Source organism: Astatotilapia calliptera, chromosome 10, assembly GCF_964374335.1.
Source record: "Astatotilapia calliptera chromosome 10, fAstCal68.1, whole genome shotgun sequence".
Classification (NCBI taxonomy): domain Eukaryota; kingdom Metazoa; phylum Chordata; class Actinopteri; order Cichliformes; family Cichlidae; genus Astatotilapia; species Astatotilapia calliptera.
In genome coordinates this window covers 7199704-7222414 of record NC_137431.1, presented here as the reverse complement: position 1 = coordinate 7222414, position 22711 = coordinate 7199704, and the positions used below count along the sequence as shown (strand labels likewise).

The 22711-nt window shown below is 38.8% G+C and overlaps 1 protein-coding gene across 3 annotated transcripts in view; it reads left to right on the top strand.

Moving 5' to 3' along the window:
- Positions 1-22711, top strand: part of alcama (activated leukocyte cell adhesion molecule a) — a 176927-nt gene that overhangs the window by 20776 nt on the left and 133440 nt on the right. The window contains exons 5-16 of one of the 3 annotated variants that reach the window (XM_080307440.1): positions 28-115; positions 512-682; positions 2528-2652; positions 3762-3894; positions 5399-5511; positions 5911-6034; positions 6419-6543; positions 8895-9024; positions 9912-9938; positions 10678-10789; positions 10878-10974; positions 16994-17174. In XM_080307440.1, coding sequence (XP_080163566.1) covers positions 28-115; positions 512-682; positions 2528-2652; positions 3762-3894; positions 5399-5511; positions 5911-6034; positions 6419-6543; positions 8895-9024; positions 9912-9938; positions 10678-10789; positions 10878-10956 — 1227 coding nt within the window. In that variant the 3' untranslated portion in view covers positions 10957-10974; positions 16994-17174. Of the gene's footprint in view, positions 1-27; positions 116-511; positions 683-2527; positions 2653-3761; positions 3895-5398; positions 5512-5910; positions 6035-6418; positions 6544-8894; positions 9025-9911; positions 9939-10677; positions 10790-10877; positions 10975-14072; positions 17175-22711 lie in introns of those variants that run through there. The other 2 variants (XM_026182028.2, XM_080307441.1) reach the window with 2 other exon arrangements.

Below are 22711 nucleotides of genomic sequence, written 5' to 3'. Positions count from 1 at the left end.
TTATGTTTTGTTTTCTTTCATTTTTAGGTTGGAACATGTGTTGTGGCAGAAGCAAACCCTCCAGCCACTATCAAGTGGAGAAAAAATGGACAACTTTTGAAAGATGATCAAAAATGTAATGCATTTCTTCCCTTACGGTCACCTGTAAACTATCCAGTTACACTGGGGAAGTTGCTGTCATAGATATCCCTCTAGAGGGCATCATATTTATTCAAGAGAATAGCTAAAACGATATATGATAAAATTCATTGCTTACTTGTCAGAAGGAACACAGTAATACATTATAATTATTACATAAATGTTACATAATTTCCATAGGGATTAATAAAATATTCTGATTCTGATTAATAGGAAAGTCCTTGACTTTCATTGTCTAAATCAAAGCAATGTTGGAATAGTAACAGCTGACGAAATCTGTGTGTCTTTGACTGTTTGTCTGTCTGTCTGTCTGTCTGTCTGTCTGTGTGGGTATGTACATGTGTCTGGTGTGGTTGTCATCTTGCCTTTCCAGCTGTTGTGATCACTAACCACTTGAAGCTGGATCCTGACACAGGCCTATCCACCATGCTCTCCACCCTCCAATATGCAGCCACCAAAGAGGATGCTGATGCAATCTTTGCCTGTGAAGCCACACACACACTGATTAATCAGGAGACTGAGCTGGAACCTTTTCCCATTCACTGTGAGTGGAAGGCAGTGCTGACATCTGTCTGTATCACTGTACTACAACTATATGAAATCTGTTTTTTCCATCTTCTCATATAGAGCTACATTGCCACAAAGTAATTTTAATACTTGTATGCTTAAGGTTTTTAGGAAATAAATGGCTAAAATGCTTTCATTGCTGTTAGATAAGATCCAATGAAAATTTTGGAAGAAATTCCGTAGTGTGTAAAACTGCATGCTTCAACTCATGCACCATGTTTTTTAAGAGATTCCCTTCAAAGGTGTGGAACAGGGGCTCTCTCACTGCAGCAAACCAAACTGTGAATTTTAAAATCTGACAAGAGGAAATGTAAAATTCTTTGCATTTCAGGGATGTTTTCAGTCTTAATATGTTTTTTTTATTATATACACTACCAGACAAAAGTTTTAGAACACCAATTCTTTCCAGTTATTTATCACAATGCAAGGCGATTAAGTCCAATGAATAGCTTAAAATGGTAAAAAAGGTAAGTAGAGAACTGCCAGAGGATAAAAAAATACATTATTTATTATTTAAAATAATAGTTATATAATAGTATAATATAATGTAATAGTGGTCGTAGTAAGCAAGTCTCAGTTTCAACTGTGAAGAGAAGACTTCGACCTGCAGGTTTGACTGGACGAGTTACAGCAAGAAAGCCATTGCTAAGACATCAGAATAAGACAAAGAGACTTGCCTGGGCCATGAAACACCACCATTGGACTACTGAAGACTGGAAGAAGGTATTATGGACCGATGAATCAAAATTTAAAATCTTCGGTTCATCATGCAGGATCTTTGTACGCCTTCGAATAGGTGAAAGGACTGTCAAACTGTCAAACATGGAGAAGGAAGTGTGATGGTCTGGGGCTGTTTTCCTGGATCCAGGTTCAGTGACTTGTACAGAGTGAGAGGCACCCTGAACTAAAACAGCTACCACAGCATTATGCAGTGCCATGAAATACCCTCTGGTATGCACCTAGTTGGTCAGCGGTTCATCCTACAGCAAGATAATGACCCAAAACGTAAGTCCAAGCTATGCCAGAACTACCTCAGGAAAACAAACCAGATGGTAAGCTTGAAAACATGGAGTGACCAGCACAGTCTACAGACTTAAACCCCATCAAGCTAGTTTGGGATGAACTGGACAGAAGGGTGAAAGCACAGCAACCTACAAGTGCCACACATTTATGGGAATGTCTGCAACAGATATGGAAAGAACTTTCTGAAGAATATTTGATTCTATTGTAGAAAGAATGCCACTGGTCTGTTCAGCTGTTATATGTGCCAAAGGTGGCTACTTTTATGACTCCAAAGTTAGAATATATTTTGGTCTATAAATTGATTCCATGATTTCTTTTTCCACTGAATTTGTTTAGTTTTACTATGCTTTCATTTCAGCGTGCAATGAGACATTAAACTGCATAATAAAAATTAAAAAAAATTGAAAAAATGGGGTTTTCTAAAACTTTTGACCAGCGTATAGCTGCCATGTTCAATTTACTTTCAGTTTAGCCACAGATTAATCCTAATTACTGCATTTCTCACCTCTCCTGTCTTTTCTGTTACTGGAATGTTAGATTAGATGGAAGGGGGTTGTTGGATAATTAAGTCCTTGCTGGGACTACATCATGGGAGAATTTTATATTTGTGAATTGCTTTCAGTTCATACCTATCGCTCAGTAGATAAAGTACTGATCAGTCATATAATAATAATAATAATAATAATAATAATAATAATAATGATAATTTTATTTTATACCAATTAAATGAGTTGAGCCAGTTTGAGAGTTATCTATTCGTCAGTTGGAGGTGTCTTTGAATAATATTTCATATTTACAGATCCATCGGAGCAGGTTACTCTCCAGATTATGTCACAGCCGTCCATTATAGAAGGAGATAATGTGACACTAAAGTGTACTGCTGATGGCAACCCTCCACCTAGATCCTTCTTTTTTCACATTAAGGTGAGCCAGATCCCATTGTTTATCTTGCAGATTAGTAAAAATGTTTCTTGATCCACCAAACGGTCAAAAGAGACTTGGCACTTATGTTCACGTAGAACACAAGATTTTCAGGTTTTGGTGGTCAGAGGACCTCCCAAAATGTGATGATCTCAGGTGGAGTTTTGGTTAGATCATTTTTTGACCACATGTAATAACTGATGATGCCACATTATTTACCCACCTGATAAATTCAAATTTAGTTGAGTTTTTACTGGTGTTATAAAAATCTTGACAGACATAAATGTAAACTCCAGCTTGACTGGTTGACATATATTGTACTTAATGCATGCTTAATATGCAGTCACTGACCACTTTATCACATCTGTTCAGCTACTTATTAAGACTAATAACTAATCAGCTAATTTTACAGCAGCAACCTAATGTATTTAAGCATGTAGTTATGATCAAGACGACTTGCTCATGTTTAAACTGAGCGTCAACATGGGGAAGAAAGATGGTTAAAAAGTGTCCTTGAATGTGCCGTTTGATGGTGCCAAAAAGGCTGGTCTAAGTAGTTCAGCAGCACTGTAATTTTCCCACAAAGCCATCTCTAGAATTTACAGAGGATGGTCTAAAAAAGAGAAAGTATACAGTGAGCAACAAATAGCAGCAAATGTCTGTGTGAAGATTCTATGTTGATACCACAGGTTAGAGGATGGCCAGAATGCTTCAAGCTGATTGAAGGCAACAGAAACTCAAATAACCACTTATTGTAACCAATGTGCAATGCAAAAGAGCATTTCTGAAAGTGCAACACTACAAACCTTGAAACAGAACAGTATCAACTGTTCAGGCTAGTTGTGTTGGCATAATAGGGGGATATTGTCTTGGTACACTTTTGGCCCCTTAATAGCAAATTGAGCATCTTTCAAATGCCACAGCCTAGTTGAGTATTTTTGCACACTATGGCCATTCCTTTATGATGATTAAGGCTTTTCTGTGGTCCAACCTGATACTGTCAAGGTCCAACTAATGAAGTGCCCCGTGAGTGAATGTGGTACTTCTAGTTATTATTGTCTTTTTGTCTGTTTTTTTTAATGGTATTTCTCTTAACTCCTGCTCTTCACCAGGGCACGAAAGTGCTGGTTGAAAATTCGGACAACTACACTGTAACTGCCATCAACAGAAAGGATACGGGTGAATACAAATGCTCACTGGTTGACAACGAGAAAGTGGAGGCCTCCCAGAACATTGTTGTTAGTTGTGAGTACTTATGACATAACCAGAGCTAAAGCATACTATAACATAACAAAGGACCAAGGACAAATGACTGTGGCAGAACAAACAAAATATAATGTTTCCCACCTGGAGTGAACATTTTTTAATTCCTGTTTATAACAAGGCACTTTGTTTACTGATGCTTTTGGGTTGTGTTTTTTTTAAATATGTTTCCAGCTAAAATAATATCCATAAATTTAAAATATTCAGAGGTACAAATTAGCTTAATCTACAGACATACTTAATCATCACTGATTAATTACACTGAATGAGTATGAATATGTTATTCTAGTGTTATTATTGTATCATTATTATTATCCTATTATTACCCCACACACCCAGCCATCCATGTGATGCAAAAGAAAATATGAATCATCAGATCTGGCCACCTTCTTCCTTTGCTCCATTGTCCATTTCTGATGCTCACGTGCCCGTTGTTGGTGCTTTAGGCGGTGGACATAACCCTAACTGGTTTAGAACCAGAATTAAGTTTTTCAGCAGTTTGGGCTATAGTAGCTTGTCTGCTGGACAAGGTGTAAAAACAGCCACAGCTGAAGTTTAGGTGCTGTTTTAACATTGTCCTCTATGGGCAAGGTGGATGGGGGAGGCTGCGCTTCGGTGACATTTCTTAGAGAGAACCATAAATCTTATCTCAGTGAGGATGACACTGGATGAAAGAGGACAACAATTTTTCAGACTACTCTCCAGCCTCAGTCTTTACAGTTGGTAATGTCAACATGCAGTAGTGGGAACATTCAATGAAAAATCTAATTCTTCATAAACTTAAACTGTTACTGTTTGAAAACCGTAAAAGATATCAAAACACCGAGTAATACCTGAAAAGTTAAAGGTCTTGGGGCCCATTAAAAGTTTTGCGTTTTTCTCTAGCTCAAAGTATGCTGAAGTAGTTAAGTTTCAATGTAGGGTGGGTTTGAAGAGGATTTATTTTTTTTTTAAAAATCATAAGAAGTTTAAAAGTTACAAAAAAAAGTAATAGCACACCTCACCAGAGGAAGCTGAACATTTTGGTATCAGAACTTTTTTTGTAGCACAAAGTATGTGGAAGTAGTTAAGTGCCAAAAATGTGCAGCAGGATAACAATCATGTGAATGCTTAAGAGAAAGTTGGCAAATGGCGACACGGTGAATGAATACTATGAATATAATTAGAAGGTGAATCAATAGAGAGTGTGCTTTGGATAGCACAGGATGATTACACTGTGAAATAGACGTCATCTATAAGTTTTCAGAAAACAGGTAACAGGAACAGAAAATGACACTTTACCGCAGTGAGAGCCAACAGACTGAATCAATGGCAGTTTTTTCCTTTGGCCTAAAATGGCCAAAATGAATGAAACACTGTGCTATCACACTAAAGAACAACAAGTGCTATACCGTGATAAAACAATAAATAAACAGTAAAGAAATACATTTTTAAAAATTAACAGAATTGAACTTGACTCTTTTTTTTCTGTTGTATGTGTTGCCAGACCTGGACCTAAGTCTGAGTCCCACTGGAGAGGTTGTGAAGAACGTTGGGGAAACCCTGTCTGTGAAGATAGAGAAGAGTACCTCAGGTGATGCTAAAGAGTTATGGAAAAAGGTAAGGACTGTGTGAATACATTGTTTTTCAGAAAAGAGGCATTTAAAATATTAAAGTAAATGAAATTGTTTGCAAGAAAAGAAGACATTTTCTAACTGCGTCTTTGTGTAATATGGCTGTATAAACTCCATGTTAGCTTCATGATATTGAATTTCCACTTAAGCTAACATTCCTGTGACCTTGAACAAGAGCAGTGACTAAAGAGTAGAGAACTATTTGATATCATCTGATTTACATATCTATTACCTGTCCTTGGTAGGGCCACATGCAAAGGCAGCTGAATAAGTAAAACTTAACCAAATTTGGTGATAAGCAAATGTATATTTTGCTGTTTCACTTACATTAGAGTTAAAGGTCCAGATTATTAAAACATTGACTGTATGTGATGCTGCTTTGCAGAATGGAAAGATGGTGAAGAGACCAGAGTTTAGTAATTTGACCTTTGCCGATGCTGGAGACTACATCTGTGAAGTTTCACTGACTGGTCTGACACGACGTCAGAGCTTTCAACTAGTCATAGAAGGTGAGGAAGAATGCAGTCTTCACACACATTGATACTTGGCAGGACCACTTGGCTTCATATTTTAATACACTATACTGGGGTCGCTGTAGCTCAGGTATTAGAGCAGGTCACCTACTAAATGGAGGGTTGGTGGTTCGATCCCAGTCTACTGTTGATGTTATTGTCACTGAACTTATAGCTTTGAGGCTTCTTTCATAAATTCTCTTGAACTTTATACCCGATGCACCTTCACTGTAAGATTTACAAGGGCATAACAACTCAACAATGTTTAGTTTGGTTGTCTGAAAAAAAAAACTATATGTTGTAATATTTTGTAAATTCAATTATGTTGCATGGTCTGATGCCAAAGATAATAATGTAAAAAAGAAAAATAATGTGTTTCAGGGAAGCCTCGGATCACCAACCTTACTAAATATCGTGCTGCTGATGGCAAAGACACAGTCCTAACCTGTGAAGCTGAAGGAGTACCAAAACCCCAGTTCCAGTGGAGCGTCAATAACCCAATAAAGGTAAGTGTTGTCATCGTGTTTTAGTACCTTAAGCACATGTCCAGTTAGACAATGGAGAGAGTATCAAAGGGTGGGTCGATCCCTGGCTGCTCCAGTTTATGCAGCTGTAAGATAAAAGGAATAGAAAAGTAGCTTGTATGAACTCCTACCAGAATGATTTTGCTCGATGGGTTTACTGTCAGATTTATTTACAACAGCTTGTGCTGCACAAAGTGCTTTACAAACTAAAAAGGAACTAAATAAGGCACATGCATGACAATGATACAATAAAAATATAAGATCGAAAGAAAAATACAATAAGATAATAAAAACAACTAAGAACAACAATGACTCGAGGCTATTAAAGCAAACAAAAAATTGTTCAAGTAACATGTTCTAGAAGCCAGTGCAAAAAAATGTGTCTTCAGTAGAGATTTAAAATTTTCCAGTGTTTGTGAGTCTGGGACCTGCCACAGAGAAGTCTCTGTTGCTACAAGATTTAAGTTTAGACCTTGAAGTGGATAACATGTAGTCGAAACACGTTCAGAGACATTAGTTGGAAGGTATGGCTTTACCTTGGCTAGCTGTCTGAGATGGGTAAAGCTACTTGACTAGTGACTACTGAACTCAACTGCCTACACAGTTTAAAGGAACCATGAAAGTACACATCAAGGTTTTTAACATTTGTCTTACAATGAGCAGATAAAGGGCCCAGAGTACTGTCGATATTTACTAACAGAGATGCCAAAAATAACCATTTCTGTTTGGTTTTCATTTAGTTTTAAAAGATTTAAGGACATCCACTGTTTAGCGTCTTTAAGGCAATTAGTCTCTTCAAGTCATCTGCAAAACAGTAAAATAAAAGGTTATACTATGAAAAAATAGACCCCAGTGACAACATACCGGGTCAAACAAGGCTGGACCCAAAATTGACCCTTAATTCACCCATAATTAAGAGGGGCTATTTTTGAGCCATGTTCATATAAAAGGTCCTTCCAAATAAGTATGACTGAAACAACTGAAGAACAGATCCTTTAAGGAGGATATCATGGTCAACTGTGTCAAAGGCTGCTGCCAGGTCCAACCACAAGAGGGCAGCAGGTCTGCCAGAACCCACAGTTAATAGAATATCATTAAAAACCCCTAAAAGTGCTGTCTCAGTGCCGTGTAGTAATCTAAAACCAGATTGAAAAATTTCAGAGATCCCATTAAGCCTGCAACTGTGAGTAGACCAATTTCTCTAAAACATTTGAAAGAAAGGGGTGCTTTGAAATTGGCCTGTAGTTAGCCAGAACAGTTGGGCCCAGACTGTGTTTTTTTTAAAAAGGGGCTCACCTATAGCGTCTTTAAAACATGATAGGGAACAACCTGTAACAAGGCCAGTGTTAATTAATCTCTGGATATAAAGACCAGTAATATCAAAAATATTTTTAGTACACTTAAAAATTAATTTAAAATATCAGAAAATCCTTGATGCTTTCACAGCTTAAGTTAATTATCCCAGGATCAAGAAATGCGACACAAAATTGACACACTATTAAACCATTAGGTGCTCGTCTTTTAGGTGCTGATCAAACTTAAGAAAAGTTCTGGTCATAAAATCTGAAAACTCTTGGATAAAGTGCTTATAATTGTGCAAAGGCGCAGGACTATTCAGGTGTAGCTCAAAAAGCTGGATTTCGAAACTTGAGAATGAATAATCCTGCACTGCTTTATGGCAACGGAAATGGGTGTTGAACACTATAGCTAAACCAGCACCACTAGGTCTGAGGGAGGCTGAAGAATGAGCTGGAGGAAGAAAAAGCAACAGACTTGTCACGTAGAAGCCAAGTTTCTGTCAAAAATGGAAAATCCAGCTGCTGCGACTTTAAGTCATTTAATACAAACATCTTGTTTGCTGGTGAGCTAGCATTTAATAGAGCCGGGAAGGGTGCAGACGTTAAAGTATGAGCAAGGGTGCGAAGATTTGTGGGATACATGCTATGTCCAGAGGACCGAAGCTGCTTAGGAAAACGCGACACAAAAGTGACACACTATTAAATCGTAGTGTGGACCAGCTGATCCAATGGCGTGGGATCTCTAGGGGCAACAGGCAGAATCCATCTAATAGTGTACTAATCTGGTCTAGTTCCATAAGAAGCACAGAGATGAGCCCTGATTCTGGCGAGTGTACTAGCCAGCTTTTCCCGTTTCCTTGGGTGCTTCTTCCAGTGTGTAGCATAAGGACATGAGGATCCTAGGACATTTTGAGATATTATATATTGAAAGGAAGAGAACTAACATCATGACACCATTATGTAACTGACAAAGAACATAGAAAATATCCTGTAGAATAGTTAAGCCAATACAATGTGTTGTGTGTGTGCCTTCAGGAGGAGAGCTCCTACATCAATGGCAAAGTGATTCATAAAATCACCATAGTCCCCAAGGAGAACTTGAATATCACTTGCAACGTCAGTAACCGCCTGGGACAACATGCCGAGACAATCAGTGTTTCCTCTGGTAAGTTAATGCTGTGAACTACTTAGTTGGTTGGCTTTATTTTATACAGACGTGAGGAGTGAGAGAGGTGTGATAATTCTGTGCAGTGGATAACTAAAGTCAAACAGGTTTGAACAGACATCTTCTCAATATCTTTTAAATTCCAGTACTGTAATGCTGCTTGAAGAGAATCTATCAGTCTGTACTAGCCTAATTAGGCAGCATTTATAATCCAATACCAGCTAAAATTCAAGCTGGTCCTGATCTCTTACTGATGTGTGATGTGTTTCTTAATCAAAAGTAGTGTATTTCAATCTATACCTTTGTAATGAATACAAGACATCAGATTTAATGTTCTTATTGTTTGTTATGAAGCTATATCTATATACAAGAAATAAAAGACCTGAAAAGTCAATAGATATATTCAAGAAAATATTCGATTAACAATCAAAAGCAAATATGATTGATTGGAAAATATTAATACAGCTGCAAAACATTCTACAGTTTTGTTATCTATCTTATGCATTAAATATTTAAAGTTGTATTTTTATTTGCACCACCCATGTCCTTCAATGTGAAACTTTAATGTTTTCCTTTCTTTGAGAGTATGGTCAATTCCTTTATTTAAATGTAAATTTCTACAAGTTATTTAGATCTGTTATCAACCGTAGTAGTTATTTGCTGATTTAAACTACTACAGAATGTGTTTATATAAAACTTGCACTTACAATTAGTGGAAAAAGCTTTGATTTCCTATTCTGAGACTACATTTGGCCAGCCCCGTCTCCGTTTACATCAGTGCAGAATTTTGTTTGGCTTTAAGAAGAGTGTTTAGACAAATGGTGTTGGTCTGTTTTATTTAATTTCTTTTCTTTATTTAGTTCTGATATATTCATTTTTCATTTCAGTTTTTAAGGAGGAAAATAAAGGAAGAGGTAAGTGATTTTGATTTTCTGTGCTATTACCTAATTTGACTTTCTTGAAATACATAAGAAATTATACATAATTGCAAGTTTAACTGCTCAATGTGGGTTCTGTGGCTTAATCATCCAATTTAGGGTCAAGGGGGTCCTTGTCACATGTATTATAGGGCAAATGGTAAACAGGTGTCCAGTCAATCACAGAAAGAGAGACAACCATTCATGCCTATGGCCAGTTTATAATAGCAAATTAACTATCCCATCACTTTTGGCTATGGCAGAAGGATTTGAATTCAGGGCCTACATGCTATGAGGCAACGGTGCTAACTGCTGCAGTGCTAACTACTGCACTGTGTTGCTGGTTATATTATAAGATGCCTATTCTTTTCTATTCATTATTCCCTTAATATATAATGCATCTTTAGGCTTTAGTGCTTTGGTGTTATGAAATGCAACATTCCACTGTGGACTGCCATTATTGCCGTCTTGCAATCTAAACAGATTGTTTCATGTCACTAAAGTAAATGTGAACAAATCTCAGAATTATAAGCATTGCATAAAACAGTAGACCTATCTGATAAAATTGCATTGCTTGAGCAAAGAGGATCTCTGTAGTTCAAGAATCATTGTGAATATGCTAAAGAAGACACATTATGTAGTTTTATCACAGCTCAACTTGTTTGTGTGTGCATGTGAGCGTATGTGTGGGCATATGATAATTTTAAGCTGAAGCTGTTTGGTGCTGTGTTTACAGGATCTCGAGAAGATCGGGACCAAGCAAAGCTCATAGGGGGTGTTGTGGCAGGGCTCGTCCTAGTTGGTATTACAGTGGGACTCATCTGCTGGCTCTGCAGTAAGAAATCAAGGTATTGCCCACAGTGCAGTGACTCACAGGGCAGGGTCAAAGTCATTCTGTAGGTGCATCATAATTTTATATTCCTATTTTCACCACAGACAAGGAACCTGGAAAACCAAGGAGGAAATAAATAGATCTCATGAAAACGAGAAACTAACGCCCATTGACTGTGTTTAAAAGGCACTAGCTGAAGAGGTAAGCATTTGGTTGTGGAAAGCACATGTGCAGTCAGTTTTAAAGGTAAATGGTTAAATTAAAACCTAGTACAATTCCATTCCATGTCTCATTTCTTTAGGTTTCTCTAAGTTTGGCCATCTGCCCTATCATTTTATCTTAGGAGGTGGATGATGGACAAATAGCTTTTGAAAATTTCCCAAGCTAAACTGAGCAAGAAATTTTAAACATGCTTTTGCAAACACCCTAGTTTTATTTTGGATGCTTGCATATTTTACTTTTCATGAAAGCGAGAAACTACCAGGGTCAAAATTATTAGCCTCCCTTATGTTCATAGCTACGTCCTTTCTGACTGCTAACACCGTGCAGTCATTTGCAGTTTTCACCAAGTCTCACACATGTCTCCTGTGCAATCCCAGGCTGTTCTGCTTTGAATTTCTCAAGTTCCTCCACATTTGATGTTCTTACATAGCGGACCTTGGTTCAGACTTTTAATGGGATTCAAGTAGCAGCTTTGTGCAGGCAGACAGAAACATTCGCTTTGGTCTTCTGGATGTAGTTCTTCAGTAGGAGCGACGTACGTTTTCAGTCGTTGTTGTGTTAGAAAAAAACCAATGACCAGGACCCAGTTTTGCTACTGACTGCTTTAGGTTTCTTTCAAAATTTTAACATATCCCTCTCTCTTGAAAAATGAGATTTTCAATCTCAATGAGATTTTTTTACTTAGATAAATAAAGGACTAATAAAATAAAAATTCCCAATGATTCCTTCCACCTTAATAAGATTAGCAGTTTTGTTTACATTATCAAGGACAAAGGATTACAGATCCACTGCACAGCCAACTCTATTGAGAACTATGTGCTTGCTATGTGGTCTTGTATACATGTTCAGAGGTTTATATGTGAAGACCTATTCACACGGGTTAGTTGCTGTATCCCACCCTCCCAAGGTGTGTGTCATAGGTAACATAAGTGAATTAGATATGGAATAAAATACATCATATATATAGTCCTTACTGTCTTTTGCATCGCTAAGAAAACTGTCCTTGTGAACTGGGAAAAAAAGACAAACTTTATAAATGAACTTACAGACTACTTTAATAGTACAGTTTAGAGTCAAATATTCAGTCTGTTACTGTTCTTATTGTCTTTCCTTAGGGATTAATAAATTAAGCTGATTGCCTGTTCTGATTGGAGAAACACATTGGAGAAAATATCTGCTTCCTCAAAAACAATTAATCCCTAAGGACATTATGTGGTTACAGTGTCTTCAAGAAAATTAGACTGCATTAAATTAAATAATACAATATATTACAAAGTTATGAGAAATAGCTCTAATGTATACAAATAGCTCAATTATAAATATCCAGAAAATTACAAAGATATATATATGTCAATTAATATAGATTGACATTTTATTTTCTTATTTTCACTGTAAATAAAACGCATGTAACTATTGCACTGTGTACTGTGAATTAAATGGAGTTGCCGCTCAGTAGATTTGGGTAATCTCAGTCTCTCACTGAACATGCTCCTCTCTGACACTGCCTTAAGGGAGTCTGGAGAGACAAATGTTGCAGGTTTTTATTGCTGGACATGGTGCTTACTGGGTCCAACCTGGGCATGGTTGCTGGCCTGCTTCCTTTAGGGTTGTGGCCTGCGGTGCCCTCTTCGTGTTGCACTGGGGGCTCATTTAAAATAAATAAATAAATAAAGTTACATTATTTACAATACATACTGAAAAATAACTAATCTAGGTCTTCTAGATGCAGAAAACGTGGTCACACAACAATACACAGTGCACAACAATACACTACACTAAGTTGTAGTGCCTCTTCACCTCACTGTGCAATACCTTTTGTGCAATACTTTTGTAAATAGTCAACAGTGCAATAGACCTCAATACTTGAAATGTGCAATTCACTTGTATTTTTATTTTTTATTCCTATTTATTCTATTTATCCCCTTCGTATATTTTATTTTTATTGTCTCTGTATTATATATATGTGTGTGTGTGTGTGTGTGTGTGTGTGTGTGTGTGTATACATATATAATATTCTGTAACTCTGTAACTTCTGTCGGTGCTGTGCTTTTTTGGAAATCGAATTTCCCAGAGGAACCCACCCGAGGGATTAATAACGTTCTATCTTATCTTATCTTATATATCACAGCAGTGGCTTGTGCTATGGCTCAATAACATTTTTTTTAATCTGGAAGGATTAATCATACTGACCTTAGTAATTTTTTTTCTAAAATAATGCTGCTGCTGTTGTGGGCCAATAGAAATACATTCTTTTCTCAAGAAACTATTATTTTTAGAATTGCTATGTTGGTATGTTTGTAGTTTAGATCTTGGTTTTAAATGATTTTCTGACTGCTGAGTAGTTACAAAAAAAAGAGACTGAACTGATCAGAAGCGTTTGAATATTTGTTTGCTTTCAGAGGTTAGATCTGATTCAGCAAAACAAAATAGTTATATAAATCTGGATTTGCTGAATCAGACCTCAGTCCATCCTTGTGATATATTAAATTCAATTCAGTTTAAGTACTAACTAAAATAAATTGATATAATATTAAATAGATATTTAATATTCCATGTAAAAATATTACATTCACATGAGTAAGCACTTTTGCAAAAGTGGGAAGGAAAAACTCCCTTTTAACAAGAAGGCATCTCCGGCAGAACCAGGCTCATGGAGGGGCGGACTGCCATGATTGGTTGTGTCTCATATTGGAACTTCTGGTTTAGATAGCTCTACGTCTGTGAATCATTGTCCACGATAGGGATTTAAATCAAATCCGTTCACTGTTGTGCTCTCTAAGACTGTGAGTTTGGAAAAAGTGTTGGTAGCATTAGCATCCTCCTGTGCCTAAGTGAGAAAGAGTGACAGGAAAGCTGCAGTAAAGAAATGATGTCTTACTGTTGTCTGTGTAAATCGGTTGGATATTCTTCTGTCAACTAAGCTTCTGTGTGTAAGCTTCTACTTTTTTTTTGTGGATCTGTGCAGACAAATATAAATTTTGATGTACCTCTACATCATTTGCAGTCATCATTACTAAAATACATGTTCATCATATTTCAGTTTTGGCTGGCTTGACACGTTTCTCCCATTACTTTAGGTTATTGCTGCACGACACTACCAACTGGTCATCTGCTGTGAGCTTGAAACTTTGTTTATACTATAAAACTATTTGTTTCTACCTACTTTTGTTTGAACAATTGAATTCTGACAACCAGCCCAACACCAACAGAACACCTGTTGGTGTCCTTCTGCTCTATGGATTTCTCCTTTGGTTGCTACCTACCCATAAATGGTTTCAGAAGGATTACACTAAAGAGACCCGCTACAATCGACTAGCTCTGGATCTTTTTCAGCTCAGCCAGAAAATAGCCACGCTGGAAAGTTGGATTTCCATCTTTCACCAAAGATGGGAGAATGAACTGCTGCTGGACTCCCTGGAAAAACCCACCCTGTGTCAATCCACCAATACTTCTGTCACTCCCTGCAATTGTTCATCTGTCAAAACAAAAACACAAATTAATTCATCAATAAGCGGCATGTCAGCACAGCTGATACATTCATCAGGGAATTTTCAAAGTGTACATTACCATTCCTGTTATCCTGTGATGAAATACAATTGCTCATGTTATTGAGATTATTGCTCCTGTAAAAACTATTGATATATATGGTCCACCAAAAGCACCCTGGAAAAATAGTGAAAGATGGCAAAAAACACTGCAGGAGAGTTGAGAGAAAATAAACTACAAATTAATTAATTTAGAAATCTATGAAAAATGCGCTATACTGCTAGAATAATTAAATTAACCAGAAAATCCTATGTCTCCCAAGTGATCAACAATAACCAGTCAAATTCTGCTTTTTTTTTCATCCACTGATGAAGTATTTTATCCCTCCAAAACCATGCTAACTGAATTTCCTTCAGTAAATGAGTGTGATGAAATTAAATCATTTTCTAAATATGATAAACGGCTCTCTCCACTCTGGTAAGCAATCATTCTGTTGACAGTGGGAAGGAAAAACTACCTTTTAACATTCAGAAACCTCCAGCCGAACCAGGCTCAGGGAGGGGCGACCATCTGCCTGAACTGGTTGGGGGTGAAGGGAGGCGATAAATGCTATGAAGAGAGTCAGAAATTACTAATAACTAAAAATTAAATGCAGAGTTGTGTATTAACACACAGTAAATAAAAAAGGTGACTGAAGAGGAAACACTATGTGCATAATGGGAATTCCCCAGCAACCTAGACCTATTGCAGTCTGAGGCCTCAGATCCAGCCCTAACTATATGCTTTACAAAAAGGAAAGTTTGAAGCCTAATCTTAAAAGTAGAGATAGCATCTGTCTCCTGAATCCAAACTGGAAGCTGGTTCCATAGAAGAGGGGCCTGAAAACTGAAGGCTCTGCCTTTCATTCTACTTTTAAATACTCTAAGAACCACATCCACAGTCTGAAGGCTATTTTACACTGAATGTGCTGCATAAAAACAACAGAAAATTCAGGTTTTTCTGGATCCAAATTTGTTGTGGAACCTTGGCATAATTTTGGATAGGGATCTCAATTTTGATAATGCCATGAATAAGGTTAATGCGATTACTTAATTATTCTATTACTTCACAAGCTCTCAGTGGTTTGGGCATCCAGTATATCTCTAACCCAGTCAGACCTCTTAGGTCACCATAAATAAACCTCATAAATAAAGAGGTTTTAAGTGTTATTTTGTTTTGCTTCATTCAGTTTTGTTTTATTCTGTTTAGCCAATTTATTTATTTTTTTACTGTGTGAAGGCATTGTAAACCTACTGTTTAATGTGTCCTTATTTTCTGTGTTAAGCAAATAGTTCATGTAATGAAATGTAGCAGCCTGGGATCGAACCATAAGTCTTCCAATTAGGAGATGACCTACTTCCACAGACACCCCAAAATATGCTTTTAGTTTGAATAAGCCTATTTTTTGCAGACTTGGACCCAACTGGGTCTTGGCTCAAATCAGAACAGATTTGGACTGAAGGTGGGGACAGCAACTGAACACTGGAGGGGGAAAAGATGAGAACTACAACCAAATGCAGCCAAATGCCTCAGCAGTGTGGGCTAGACCCAGCTCACTCATCTTGCATGTACTTCCTTATTTTTTTTCTTTTTCTATGTGTAGAATTATTTTTATTTTCATTTAGTTCAGTTATTTATATTTAGTTATATATATTTTCCCATTTGAAGTGAACTAGCATGTAAGAATTTCATTGCTGAGCGTAACCACTGTTTTCCAGTGTATGTGACAATAAACTATTAATTCTTGATGGAGGAGGATTTTAACTTGTTTAACTGACTGACTTGACTTGTTCTGGCTTTGACATTACATGGAAGGACACTACAAGAAGATGGACTGAAATCTGCAGTTTTCTTCCCACATCTTTGGAGTGAACAATGAATCCACGAAGAAGCCATTAAAAGTCATTATTTTTTACAATTACTTTGAATAATTATAATGTTTTAAGGCTGTAAAACCCCTCACTACACACTTTATACGCTTTTCTCAGACAGGCATGAACATTTTCACATTTTTCTCTCTTGTTTAAACACTCTCAAAGTTCAAACCTTCGTAGAAAAATAAGTCCAGTATTATAGAATGAAACAAGGGGCAATTCTTGTCACGGACCCGGTGCCGGGGACTCGGGGTTCGTGAACAGTGTGGACCTTTATTGTTATTAGTGTATTGGATGTATGTTTGCTGCACTGTGCTCTTGTGTTCCATGCTGGTGTGTGTGTGTGTGTGTGAGGCTGGAGGATGAAGGACAGCCACCTGCAGGCCTGATGGGTGTGGCCCTGCCAGCTGCTGGTCACGCCTAGCTTACCACACACCTGCTTCTGATCAGGATCGTCGGGGGAGCTACTTAACAGAGCGATGGAGCTTCCTCCGGCGCAGGATCGTTGAGTTAGACTCCATGTCAGTGTTTCTAGTGTTGTTAAAGTGTATGCCTGCCGGAGTTGGTGCCATAACGGCTGTGTCTGTGTTTTTCCCCAGGAGGACAGCGGAACACAGGACTGCAAGACACACGGGGTGTGTGAAGGCACAGGGGCAGAGAGCACGGGATACCAGCACTTGGGAGAAGACACGTCACGGGAGTCGAGGGAGCACTTTTGGAGATTTAATGTGTGGTGTACAATTACCTCACTGTAAATAAACCCACTGTTCATTCTATTAAGTCTGCGTTTTGGGTCCTTTCTCCTACATCCCCCACGGTCTGCCCTCCAGACCGTGACAATTCTAGGATCAGAGCTGTTCCTTCCTGGAATAAAAAAAACATACATATCCTAATCTTAATTACTGGGGGTGGATAATGAATGATGCTCATAGTGAGTAAAAAGTGCATGACTGAGTACATTTTTTATGGACAGAGATTCACTTTTAATGTGTAAGTATATTAAAATAAAGATACAAAAAAATACACTCCAAAAATAGAAGAGTCTTCGAAATGTACAAATGTACAAAATATTAATTAAAAAATTATAAAAATGGAGGCAACTTTGCCTATCGTACAATGTACAGCTCCTCATTCCACCAGGGCACTGTTTGGCATTTTCTGAGAGTGCGCAAATGTGGTGCATGTACTGCAGCAGTCATACAGACAACTAGATGGTCCAAAAGTTGGCCTACCTATTATTGGCTGTATATTCATTTTAATCTCCCCAATCAATGACAATGTTACGTTGGAATGTTGTTAAAGAGGTTTAAAAAAATGTTTCAACAAGGCAGAACAGAACTTCCAGATTGTATGAGTAAAATTAGGTTGTTTTTTTTTTTTTCTTTGTCAGTTTAACAGTTTCTGTTTTGCCTGTCACTATTCCCTGTCTGTTTTCTTACCTGGTTCTTCCAGGCCTTGTACTTTCTCCTCACGTTCCCCACTTTCCTGTCTCCTTCTTTGGACTGACAATCATACACAAATAGATTGTATTCAATTAGATGAAAAAATTACATTAATATGAAAAAATACTATTAAGATCAATAATAAAAAGTCCTCTCTCAGTGTACTTTCAACCAAAAGGCAAATAACCGTGGTTACGTGTACATCTAATAAAAGATATAAATATTGAAACACTGATCCAACATTATTCTTGATTGACGGATCATTTGATCTTACACTTTTACCTGAATGTGGCTCCTTTTTTTGAAAAAACGTCCTTATATCCATTACAGTGGGGCAAAAAGTATTTAGTCAGCCACCGATTGTGCAAGTTCCCCCACTTAAAATGATGACAGAGGTCAGTAATTTGCACCAGAGGTACACTTCAACTGTGAGAGACAGAATGTGAAAAAAAAATCCATGAATCCACATGGTAGGATTTGTAAAGAATTTATTCGTAAATTAGGGTGGAAAATAAGTATTTGGTCACCTCAAACAAGGAAAATCTCTGGCTCTCACAGACCTGTAACGTCTTCTGTAAGAAGCTTTTCTGTCCCCCACTCGTTACCTGTATGAATGGCACCTGTTTGAACTCATCATCTGTATAAAAGACACCTGTCCACAGCCTCAAACAGTCAGACTCCAAACTCCGCCATGGCCAAGACCAAAGAGCTTTCGAAGGACACCAGGAAAAGTATTGTAGACCTGCACCAGACTGGGAAGAGTGAATCTACAATAGGCAAGCAGCTTGGTGTGAAAAAATCAACTGTGGGAGCAATCATCAGAAAATGGAAGACATACGAGACCACTGATAATCTCCCTCAATCTGGGGCTCCACGCAAGATCTCATCCCGTGGGGTCAAAATGATCATGAGAACGGTGAGCAAAGATCCCAGAACCACACGGGGGGACCTGGTGAATGACCTGCAGAGAGCTGGGACCAAAGTAACAAAGGTCACCATCAGTAACACACTACAACGGCAGGGAATCAAATCCCGCAGTGCCAGACGTGTTCCGCTGCTGAAGCCAGTGCATGTCCAGGCCCGTCTGAAGTTTGCCAGAGAGCACATGGATGATACAGCAGAGGATTGGGAGAATGTCATGTGGTCAGATGAAACCAAAGTAGAACTTTTTGATATAAACTCAACTCGTCGTGTTTGGAGGAAGAAGAATACTGAGTTGCATCCCAAGAACACCATACCTACTGTGAAGCATGGGGGTGGAAACATCATGCTATGGGGCTGTTTTTCTGCCAAGGGGACAGGACGACTGATCCGTGTTAAGGACAGAATGAATGGGGCCATGTATCGTGAGATTTTGAGCCAAAACCTCCTTCCATCAGTGAGAACTTTGAAGATGAAACGAGGCTGGGTCTTCCAACATGATAATGATCCAAAACACACCGCCCGGGCAACAAAGGAGTGGCTCCGTAAGAAGCATTTGAAAGTCCTGGAGTGGCCTAGCCAGTCTCCAGACCTCAACCCCATAGAAAATCTGTGGCGGGAGTTGAAAGTCCGTGTTGCTCGGCGACAGCCCCAAAACATCACTGCTCTCGAGAAGATCTGCATGGAGGAATGGGCCAAAATACCAGCTACTGTGTGTGCAAACCTGGTATAGACCTATAGTAAACGTTTGACCTCTGTTATTGCCAACAAAGGTTATGTTACAAAGTATTGAGTTGTATTTTTGTTATTGACCAAATACTTATTTTCCACCCTGATTTACAAATAAATTCTTTACAAATCCTACCATGTGGATTCATGGATTTTTTTTTTCACATTCTGTCTCTCACAGTTGAAGTGTACCTCTGGTGCAAATTACTGACCTCTGTCATCATTTTAGGTGGGGGAACTTGCACAATCGGTGGCTGACTAAATACTTTTTTGCCCCACTGTATTTGCCCCACTGTGCGTTTGTGTGGATACACAAACGCACACACAACAGGAGTTTTAAGGTTAATGGGACTTATAAGGTTATAAGTCAGTTAGCTAGTTAGTACCTTGGGTTTAATATCGGCACATGCGCATATGACAAAATAACCGGCTTCTCCATTTCAAACAGGACAGTGGTAACAACCAGAGGCGGAGCCAGACATTTTATACACCTGGGGCTTAGCCCTAAAGTTTATATAACTATTTAGCCTTGTTGAGCAAACAAGCCTGCATAACTTAATAAATATAGAATTTGAAAAATAACAAACCTAAAAAGATACTAGATACATGTTTTGATGAGTTTTGGCAAACAACCACTTGACTAACATGTCTGTCTCACCTGGCTCTTGTTCTATCTCTGTTCTGTCCTCATTATCCTCTCCATCCTCCTCTCTGTTCCTCTCTCTCCCTCTTTGTGCTAACAAACAAGCCAAACACCAACATCATCAAATATACAGTTGAAACCAGATATTTACATACTCTTCAGATAAAAACACAAACACTTTTTTAATTGTAAAACATCAAATCACACTAAATGTTTATTTTTTTGATTGATAAATATAAAAAACGTATTTGTTAAATTTCACAATACAGAGAGAAATTGTATGCATTTCTTAATTGCAAATGGCACCCAAATTGTATTCAAAATTAAGCCACACTTATGGAGGTCCACAATTCTTTTCCTGGTGTTTTGGTTGATATCTCTTGATTTTCCCATGACAAAGAAACAGGCTCTGTATTTTTGGGGTGCCTTATATGCATCCACAGGTGTGCCACCAATTTACTCAAATGGACTCAACTTACCTATAAGAAGCTTCTTAAGCTTAGAATGGAATCGTCTGGAGTTTTCTTATTAATTGAAGTTTTTCTTATTAATTAAAGACACAATAAACTTAGTGTATATATACTCCTAAATTTATTTCAATATTTATTTATCTAAAACAAAAACGTTTACTCTAAATTGATGTTTAACAGAAAAAGAAATTTCTTGTTTTTCTCTAAAGTGTATAATAATACACTTTAGGGAGCCACTATTCATTCACTCTCGCATTCACACACTGGTGGAGGCAAGCTACGGTTGTAGCCACAGCTGCCCTGGGGCAGACTGACAGAAGCGAGGCTGCCACATCGGCCCCTCTGGCCATTGTATGTAAGTATCTGGTTTCAACTGTGGATATACTGCTGTGTACTGAAATTCCTCTTGTTTTGCATAGAAATATATTGAACAACATACAAAGCATAATATATAAAATAACATTTACCTGAGTTTTCTCTTTGAAATAAGCTCCTTATGTCCATTGTTGTGTATATCAGTACATAACTGAAACTGATTTGGAGTGCTTTATTTAGCCGTGGAGGGAGCAACTGAAAATATAAAACACACATGTAAACTAAGACTCTCTAAAAAAAAAACAGCATTGTTGTTCGGCTTTTCATTTCGCCACTTGTTGGTTCACTTGAAGAGCAAGTAACGTAATATGGGTCAAGTGATCAGTTTGATATCAATCTTTTGTGATACACCGTCATATTTACATTGTTTGTATAGTACGAATGATTTGCTTGGGTACCTGGTCAAACTAAAGCTCTCCTCTGTCTGCCTGTCCGCACTTCTCCAACAAACTCGCAGGCAGCAGCTTCTCCCCCCTCGCTCACATGCGTAAGTGCTGTGCTCAGTCGCCTAGTGTCCGAGCTCAGATCATACCAAAAATAGGGGGGATTTACGACGTGCGCTATGTGCTTCGAATATTGCGTGTAGTTTTTGTTTTATACAGTTGTCAGTCAGGCCTCTAACTATGAAACAAATTACACTATAAAAGACCATACGGTTACGGTGAAACCTTGGTTCTCTTAGTGAGAGACTATCTCTCCCCACCGTTACATATTCCATATGTACAGGGTATGACCCCCCTTGGTCGGGCGTGTGGCTACTTCTTTAAGACACTCCTCCTTCTAACCCGGGCACGCTCCACAGCTCACGTATAAAACAGCTGTGCAGACGTGACACAGATGATAGTTTGATCGGAACGCGTCTCTAAGCGGCGTGACGGTGGAGAGATAGTCACTCACTAAGAGAACCAAGGTTACACCATAATCATACGTTCTCTACCACATCGAGACTATCTCTCCACACCGTTACATATTCCATATATACGGGGTAACTCTGTAAGACACGAGGAGAAAGTGCAACCGAACCACCGAGAGTGAAGGTACCGGGAGTCAATGACAACACACCAATAGACACACCACCCTGGTCAGGGCTTCGCAGATGCGAAGGCCTACGACATACGGGCAATGCCAGACAGAGAGTTGGCGCTACAGGCTAGAGAACTCTCACCCACCACAGCGAGGTCCAACTGGCGTGTAAGCCGGCGAAGCGGGCAACACGCCAGGGGAACACAGCCAGCAGGACAAGCTAGGGATGTGACCTGTCCATCCTCAAAGCCAAAGCCGCCCCAAGCTGTTGACAGACAGGGTGGGGGCTGGCAGCCTAGCCTGCTGAAGTGGGGGGCACCGTCACCACGTGCTTTTCGGCAGACAGAGGAGCCTCAAGGGTGAACTCGCAAACGAGACGCTCGAGGTCAGACACAAATCCCCAGCTCACTGGGCGTTCCCGTGCTGGCTGTGTAAGCATGACACACAGGCAAAGCACCAGACAGGGAGCCAGCATAGCAGGCTGGGGAGCTCTCACTCACTGGCCAAAGTGTCAGACGCAGCGAGGTCTGACAAGCGCAAACCCACGGCATGCGGTTAGAGCGATGGAAACGCCAGAAGCACGGGCAGTCGGCTAGGACAAGCCCGTGTGCACACACACCAAGGATCCCCAGCTGGAGCCTGGGGAGCCCAGGGCACAAACCTGGAAACCTGGAATCCCAGGAGCGGAGTGAGGAGAGGAAGCGTAGCTCACCG